General features: G+C 39.4%; 1 gene segment (V, D, J or C); it reads left to right on the top strand.

The window, feature by feature from the left end:
* The first annotated feature begins 6,980 nt into the window (after positions 1–6,980).
* Positions 6,981–7,574, top strand: LOC134612134 (T cell receptor alpha variable 8-3-like). The segment is given in 2 exon segments: positions 6,981–7,083; positions 7,186–7,574. Coding segments are annotated over 2 exon segments (426 nt in total).
* Positions 7,575–9,672: the final 2,098 nt, after the last annotated feature.

The following is a 9,672-nucleotide window of genomic DNA, read 5'->3' as shown; positions in this document are numbered from 1 at the left end:
AACAACAATTATAGCAGATAATACAGTGGTTAATATAAAGGCCTAATAACGTTAAAGTATCCTATAATACACAGAGACAGTACTAGATATAGGGAATTACCTTTTTTTATTTATTTACTTATTTATTTATTTTTATCAGCACTGTTTTGCAGTCTATAGCTGAAATGATGACATGATTGTGTACATGGCCTGCAAAAACATCAGAAACACGTATGAGTGAGCACAAAATATGCATGAAAGCAGCTCATTCAGCATTATTTGCCAATCTGGGAATTGTGAAGAATTGTCCAGGGAGTTTCAAATTGTATTCCAAAACTACTGACCTTGAAAAATAGCTTTAGAATATTTCCATTTTGGCTAATTTGGTCTAAAATGTTAAAGTCTCTGGACAGTTTTAGAGAGTAACCTGACAGGACATATAAACAAAGAAGACATTGTCATGTTAGTCAGTCATATCTGTATATGCCTCCAAAAAAATTAATAAGAATGAAAAGGGTGTAATAAAATGTACAAGATGCAGCCTCTGTGTTTTTGTTTGTTTGTTTTTCATCGTGAATTCAAATGTAATTATGTCCCTAATGTACCAAGAACTAGCCACCGATTGTGCAGATATGTCCTTTTCGGTCTGCATTGTTCAGAGCTGGTCTTAAACTAGTCTGCCATTGGTATAGGACTTTGCAGAAGTGTGAGACAAAATCAGTGATTCCATTGTACAGCGCTGCAGAATTTGTTGGCGCTATATAAATAATAATAAATAAATAATAATAATAATATAAACTGTGTGTAGTAGTTGCATGTTCATCGTGGGACTCTGAAAACAAAATGTACAGCTGGTTTGTCTGTGGCAGACAGTTCCTTTTAATATGAATCTATTTACCTTTATCTACATACAATATGTAAAAAACACAGTCCATGGCTGCTTTCTGTCACTGATATATATATATTTTTTTTAATTTTAACTGTGTTTAAAACAGTGCTAATTGTTACGAGCATCTGCAGGAATGCAGAGTGAAAGCGGTCATTTTTGGGAGGGGGGTGTCACATGAAGTATAAAACTCTGGGATAGTTGTGGAAGCATGATTTCTCAATTTTCTATACCCAAGAAGGACTTCTCAAAGTCCAACTTGAGATATGCAGGTGATGCACACCAGTAATTTCCATACATATATATATATATATATATATATATATATATATATATATATATATATATATATAGCCACCTTAAATGTATGCTCAGATTACTAGTTTGGCTGTGTAAGTACTGCAGTTTGGGTTTACTATTGTCTGGTGGAAGTGAAGAAAGCAATGTATTCCATTGTGAGTGCAGAATAATTAATGATACCTATTGCCAAGAGAACTGGTTGAAAACCAGGTGATAGGTTATTTAACATAAAAGATTTTTACATTAACATTTGAGAGGCAGCAGGTGACCGAATAGGCAGGCGTGGAGCACCTAGGATCTGCAATAAATATTAACTATATCTAATATATCAAGATGATCTTTGTATTCTTCTTGAATATGCCCTTTCCTCATGATTTTTGTTTCATTCTTTGCTTCAATACATGGTAAATTTGGATTTAAAAATGCTGCTTGTTTACACACCTCTCAATCTGCTGACAGCAAAAGCTTAGTGAATAAATTTGCCATCAAAGATACATCTGAATGAGTGCGTGTAATGGGAACGCTCTTCCCTGCTGAATCATATAAAGGGACAAAAGTATGCATTACATAATATTTCTAACATATAGTTCATTATCTAAGATAATACAGGTTTGGAATCACAATTATTTTGTGATCATGTAGCCCCATATAGCCAAAGCACAGCTTAAGCGGAACAGGGCCATGACAGGGGTTATGAGGCTGGCTTAGGAGGAACAGACAGGACTGGTGGGTTGTGGGATTTGGGGGTTTGGCTATTTAAATAAGTAGCCATTTTGCAATGTGCACTTTTAATTCCTACCTGGTGTAGTTTGTCCCGGCCGCCCTCCCTGTATTTATGTTCTATGGGGGTTATCCCGTTTTGTCACAGCGGCGGGATAGGGAGCTGAGAGAGAGGACATAGGCTCCCTATGAGGAACGTGAGGAACATGGAGAATTGTGGTCACTGGTGGTTGGTAGGTTTCGAGTCCTGGAGGTGGCTCAGAACCTGGTGGGGTAGGGGTATCCAGGTATACCCCTGCCGTGGTTACTTATGGTTGGCACTTATTTGGTTCAAGTTGGAGAGGTTGGAAACTGTTATTTATATATATGTATTAGTTATGTTGGGGTCATTGCCCTTTATTAAAAAGAAGGATACGGATGCGAGGGGCGGAAGGTGGGGGCAATGACCCATGTTTATATGTTAATTTATATGTCAATTTATTGCTATCATTATTATGATTGTTATGATTAAGCATTACTATCGTTATATTATCATATTTGTTTAATAAAGCTGTGGACAATTTTTCCCATTGTCACGTTTACATAGATTGAGATGGAGCGCAACTGCAGATTTCTTAGGAATTAATTTGATGATTAGAAAATTAGGGAATAAAATAGGAAATGTCTATTCAATATAGGAAAATACAGGTACTGTATCTTTAATTACTTCGCTGTAGGAATTTACAGGTACTGTATCTTTAAATACTTCGCTGTTAGTTTAATTGGAGTAAGCAGCTTCCTATATACATGCAATCTAGCACATTTGGAGTTTGCAAGTTTAAGGTTAATGAGGAAAGCTATAATGAAGTTGTAGCAGCAGAGATTCGTTTAAGGTTTAAATCAAGCAGGTCAGGGAGCATCTGTTGCCTGAATGCTTAATGGCTTGAGAGCAGGCTGAAGCAGATATGATTTGAAACTTCAGAGCAGACTATGGAAGGAATGCTCAGCAGTCTTTAGAGAAAGAAGTTCTTATCACAGATGAAATGATTAACTTAGCTTCCAGAGGGTGGAATTCAGGTTTCGCAGTTCTCCTCCGGGGAGGTTCTTTATGAGACAGGATGAGAGAAGTCCAAATACGAGCCGTGGTCGAGGAGAGGAGAAGGAGGTTAGTTCGAGTTCCAGTTCGGTTCGGTACACAGGTAGGTTTGCAGAGAAAACTTTTAGCCGGTTTGATTTCGCAGTAACACTGTTCATTAATCCAGCGTCTTGTATCTGGCGCGGTCGCATTATGTACCGTGGTGAGACCGCGTCAGAGAGGGGGTGTGGCTAAACTCCGTCAACCCAGAAGAGACAGGAATTACCGGTAGCTGGGGCATGACACCCATATACCATAGTGTCAGCGTGTTATTGGGTTAGGTGTGTGGGGTGTTTTGTCCAAGGTTCCGACAGCCCATATGGCGACTATACACCGGTCATGAAAAAAATAGCTGCTCTTTAACAGTAGGTGGGATCCTTAAATCATATGAACATAATCAGCATAAACTGTGAAACTGGGAGGTGGCTTCTTAGGTTTAAGACATTAAATGGAAGTTGGAAAAAATGTAAGCAAAATGAGATGAATCTGTGTGTGCAATACTAGCTGCACCCAAATGGTGGCAATCTTCAACCAATAATGTGATGGCTAATTTTTTGCAAATAAATAAATATAAATATAGTTAATGAAATATACTTAAAAAACACAGTAAAAAGAAAATGTGAAAAAACTAGCATTTTTTTCTCATTCATTTAAGGATCACTATAGGGTCAGAAACACAAACATGTATTCCTGACCCTATAGTATTTAACCCACCATTTAGGTGGCTTCCCCCACCCCCCTTAACCCCGCTATAAAAGTATAAAACTCACCTTATTTCCAGCAACGTTTGTGACATGATTGAAATGGCCGATTTTTAGCCAATCCAAAGCATTGGATTGGCTAAAAGCGGCACAGGGGTGGGGCCAAATGCTGTGTTGGCCAATCAGGACCTCCTCATAGAGATGCATTGAATCAATGCATCTCTATGAGAAAAATTCAGCGTCTCCATGCAGAGCGTGGGGACGCTAAACGGCAGGCTGCTTACTGTGCAGCCCTGAGCCAGGAAGCCCTTCCAGTAGCCATCTAAGGAGTGGCCACTTGGAGGTGTCCCTAGGGGCAATGTAAACACTGCCTTTTCTATGAAAAGGCTGTGTTTGCATGAAAATGACTGAAGGGAGTCATACTCACCAGAACAACTAGCTGTAGTTGTTCTGGTGACTATAGTGTCCCTTAACACTTTGAATTGTGGAGCATGCACCAGGGACTTTTGAATTTCAAGTGGAAGTGGAAAATATGGGTCCGATTATTTTTCTACATATGGGATTTATTATACCACTAACCCTCTAATAGGCAATGTACCTGTTTCATACATTGGAGGGCAGGCAAATAGGAGCATGAAAGCAATAATTCCCCCATCCTCACAGCTATCATTGAGGGCTTGTGGGCTGCAGCCTCATACAGATTAAAAGAGCAAGAGGGATTTCAGTTTGGAAACTTCAGCAGGCGTAAGGCAGCAGTTATAGTTTGTACAGGGCATTTGCTAGCCCACAACTGTGTGAGTTTCTACTTGGGCTGTGATACCTCCCAAAATCGAGATACGCTGTTGGGACAGGGTGATGCAACATGAATTTCATGGGAAGAAAAATAAGGCAATTTGTGTATACTTGCCACAAAGGTTAAAGGTTGCCAGCCCTATATGTATATATACACACTCTCAAATACTTCCCCTTATTTAGACAGATGTAGCCTCGACTATTAGGCTGTGTCTACTATAAATCAAACCACAAGGCACAGATGTAGTGGGTACAAAAGGCAACACCCAATTTTAATATTAAAACAGTCACTGCCTGCAATTAAAATTAAATATATATGTTGAACTTTATAACATTAGGTAATGACAATGTTTTTTTATTACAGGGTTAACATAACCCTAAATAACTTCCAGACTGTAATTAGCATAATTAACCGTTAACAATTTAACCTTTCCAGCACCAGCTCGCTCCCAGTGATCCCCGTGTTGGAACAGATACAACCACTGGAACAGAGCCGTCTGCCCAGTCGCCCATTTAAGCTAAGAGCCATGACTGCTGACCAGAATAACTCCAACCACCTGTTGCCCAATAAAGACACAGTTGATATGGGCAAGGACAACGGCCACAGCTTTATTAACAAATTCTTGCCAGCATCCCAACTCTGTCAGCTGTTGGGGTGTTTACCAACAGACGGCTTTATCCAAAATGAACCACGAGTCCGGAGCAGCCTGCCCCCACCATCAGCTCTCAGCAGGCTGCGACTCCCCAAGCCGCTTGGGTACTTTCTTCCAATGTAACTGCACTGGCCAGGACTACCGCGAGCTGTGACAAAACAAAGAAGAAACAACAGCACCCAATTAACAATACAAACATCCACACGTGAATTGCTAGGGCGGGCGGGCAGAAAAGCTAGCACCACTACGCCTCTGACAGGGAACTGGTGAGTACCCCCTCCCCCCATTTACCCCTTCTTATGATGTACCTAGGTTGCAACATTGCATCCTCCCAGGACCATTCCCTTATCCCTGTCATCAGTCATGTCCTCCCTTGCTTATCTTTCCAGGGAGGTTCTCTTTGCTAAAAACCTCTCACCAAGTCTTCATTAGGCTATCACCACATCCTCATTGTGAGGCCATAGTAGACCATCCCCAGGAGGAAGCTACCGCCATGGCTGCAACTGGCTTTAAGTAGCAGCAGTCAGTAACTCCCTGTCACTACTGGTGACATTGTGTAGTTGGTAAACAGCTGCTATTTGCTAACCATAGTAACAGTCACATTAGTAAGCTGTAACGGATCGACTGGCACCCCGACTGGGTACCTCCGTTGAAGGATGCTCCTAGCGCTTCCTGAGGACTCCAAGCACTGCAGCAGACACCACAACCACCGAACCGGAGAAGCATACGAATGCTCTTAAGCATATGAATGCTGTAAACAGCTGAACAGGAAAAGCATACAATCAGCTTACACTACTGGCAATCAGCATACAATCCAATTCCCCCAATAACGAGACAACACTTCGTTTTGAGGTCAAGCAGAACTGACTGTACTGGCACATACAGCCTCTTTTATTCACAATCCACAAACATAGTACCACCCACAGGGTTTTGAAATACAACCAATCAATTAGTACAATACACACAGACACTCCCACACAAAATCCTCCCCTCTGCCTGTGATATGATTACTGAACACAATGGGTAATATAATTATCACAGGCAGAGAAATACAGTTTTAAAAAACATATCACAGGGACCCCAAAACATGCAATAACCCCAGGGGGGATCTGGGTGAACCACATATCCAAAATTCACCCAGATCCGTTCAGTAGTTTGGAAGATACAGTTTAATGCAGACGTGTTTAATGTGTGACAGTTTAATGTGTGACATGTCATGATTCCCTTTTATTCCAGAAGTTTGGTCCTTAAGGGGTTAAAGGGCAAAATCTCCCAGGGGCCATAGTCAGCAGGCAGGAAGCGGGCAAACAGGCTTCTCCAATGCCCAGTGGCGAGGTTGGTTTCGCCACATAAGCAGAAGCAGGTTGGTTTAAAATAAGAAATAATGACAGTTGTCCGTTTAAGGGCACTGCACAAATGAGCAATTAGAGATTTTTGATAACATTTATAAAATGTGGGAGAGAGACCAATTATATAGCAGGATAGGAGCCCAAAGTGTGACTGTTCCATGATTATTGCATTTTTCAGAAAATGAATGCATATCTTGCTAAGCCCCAAGAAGCATATAATCTGAATGATTTTATATAATGATATATCATATATCATTAGGACTTCTTCTACAATATATGCTTACGCTGGTATGTGCAATTGATATATTTCATTATATAGCATTGGTGTGTGGATATGGTCCTGTGATGTAGATAATATTGAGGGTGAAAAAAACTCAATGAAAGGGGCAGCTCTCAGTGTCACATGTGCTATTTCTGGGTGTGGACAAGTGAACCATAAAACCACTAGAAAATAACAAGGGGAAATTCTGAGCCCAGCTTCTGACATACACCTGTGGAAAGTACAAAGCAGCTTGATCACGACCCCAGCTGTGTGACTGTGTTTTCTTAAAAATGTATTTTGAAGTCTTTGCAACCATCATGATTACAAGTATACATGTCGTTCCTGTTATTTACTTACGTGCTATAGATCTGTGACATTGCTATCACATTGTCTTTTAACACACAGTACATGTGGCATCTTTACTTGCAGGCTCTGTGTTAGGAAATCAAGTGATCCAGAACGTCTCTGAAATCACAGTCAAGAAAGGAGACGACATAGTGCTAGGCTGCAGCTACAGCGGAACAAAGTATGTGCTTATATGGTACCAGCAGAAACCCCATCAATCTCTCCAGCTTATTCTCCACGATGAATCCAAAACCCTCAATGAGGAGTTTGCACAGCGTTTTTCTGGCCACCATGATACCGAGCAAAAGACTTTCAATCTTTTTATCAGAAGGAGTCAGTGGTCAGATACTGCGACTTACTACTGTGCCTTGGAGTATGGCACCGTGTGCAGAGCAAGGTCTCAGCTGTTCATTAACTCCTTTAGCTGTAAGACAGGGCTTAAAGCAGGCCACGGACTAAAAATACCAGTGTAAGAAATTACGTTTTAAATCTGGAAACAGGATCTCATATTAGAGGTTACAAATAAAATCATCAATCATTGTTATTTTAGTTAAACCTAAAGGGTTAGGAGATTCAGATAAATAATTACTATCTTTACATTGTATTTCTAAAGTAACGTATGTAATTCACAGTTATTATTCGTCCTAGCCTTTCTTAGACTATTCAGGGAATTGTTAATCTATCTATCCATCCATCCATCCATCTATCATTCCATTTTATATTTGTATATACAGAGAGAGAATAGACAAAAGAGGTGCACTCACAGAAAATAGGTGTTGTATTAATGTAACAAAGAGTTTTACATAAAAAATTATTGATGTTTCAACTCCTCTGGGTCTTGTTCAAAATCACACAATAGCAAACAATTTGCATTAATATAGAAAAAGATATGTGAACATACCAATACGTGTCCTGATGTTCTCAATATTCCTATGGGAGCAGAAATTATTAATCAACTCATTTTTATAGTCTCTATAACAATTAAAGGAACGCTATAGCGATAGGAATCTCAAATGTGTATCCCTAATTCTATAGTGCCCTTGTCATCATCCAGGTAACCGCTCACCCACTACCAGAGTTAAAAAAGTGAGTTCTACCTTTTCTCCCTTGCAGTGCTAGTCTCCCCCTCGCTGGCTGAGATCCAATCCATCAATGATTTCCAATAGGAAAGCATTGGGAGGCTAGTGGACATGTGCGGCAAAACACTGCACTGCACCAATCAGATGTTCTCTATGACACCATCTGATTGAGATAGTGGATGTTTACTTCACTATTCTGGCAGAAGCACCTCTTGTGGCTGCCAATATGACAGGTTAACCCTGCAATGAAAACATCCCAGCGGAACGGCAATGTTTTCAGCTGCAGGATTAAAACGTTCATTAAGATGAAGTGGTCTGGGTACCTATAGAGTCCTCTTTAGAAGGTCAATGAGTATATTCAGTACAATGTACAATGCAACACTCCCCAGAAAATACCTATTGTTTGAAAAGTGGTATGATTTCTCAGCAAGACAAAACCAGCATTTGTAGACAACTTGGGTGTCTGGTGTTAACATTTAACCCTTGTTAATAGGAATATAAGGTGGGCATGGGTATTCCATTAAACATTTCTAGATGGCAATATTAATTCAATTAATGAGTACTATTGCAATGTTAAGAAAGATGTGAAGAGATACTTTTCATTACATGTTCTACAGATAGGTTTTATTTTATTTAGTAAAGGTAGTCATTATAAATAGAAGGAGTGTATACCCCATTTCTCTGTAATTATAGTAATGTGCTAACTAGAGTATTGTAAGATTACATTTCAATTCACCTTATCCATGTACAATCTAAATTACAGCATGAGGTTTTAGGTGCCTGGCTATTGACTTCCTCTTCCTCTCATTTTCTATCTTTATTCAATTTAGTATATTTTTTTTCATTCAAGGTTTATTAGTTTCATCAGTGCATACATCAGGATATATGCATCAAAGATAATGTAGCGAGAGAGCTGCAAAATATAACATCTTACTTAACAGCATAATAAAAATAGCATAAATCAGCAACATGAGGTTTAATCTAGATATGTCTTCATATCACGTCAATGTCAAGGCGTTGTATTAATTTAAGTCTGATTATCACGTCAGTATCAGGGCGATATATTAATGTAATAACCATATATGTCACACGGTTCTGATATTAATGAAGTTGTAAGTTCCATCACAGTCTTTCCCTATAAGTCAGAGTCTAGTTATGGTTCTTTTGCTAGACAATAATAATAATTAGTCATTGTATAAGCTATGATAGCCACTTATGGCACTTTTTTTCTGTGTTATTCAGACCATGCGGTCTTTCATTGCCTGCATACTGATTTAATGCATAGTTAAGAATATTTGACTAAACAGTAATAACATAAAGCTGAGCAAACAAGCTAGCCAAAGAAAGTAGTTTACTGTATGACAAAAATAATGAAATGATCTCAGCTGTATGTACTACCCCATTCTCCGCTGATGTTAAAATTCTACAGCTTATACTATGTCAGGGATGTGATGTGTATATCTCCCGCAACGGGTCAGGGCAGCTAAAATAT

Source organism: Pelobates fuscus, chromosome 5, assembly GCF_036172605.1.
Source record: "Pelobates fuscus isolate aPelFus1 chromosome 5, aPelFus1.pri, whole genome shotgun sequence".
NCBI classification, from domain to species: Eukaryota; Metazoa; Chordata; class Amphibia; order Anura; family Pelobatidae; genus Pelobates; species Pelobates fuscus.
Note: the sequence above shows the minus strand (reverse complement) of the source record. Positions and strands in the feature narration are given on the sequence as shown.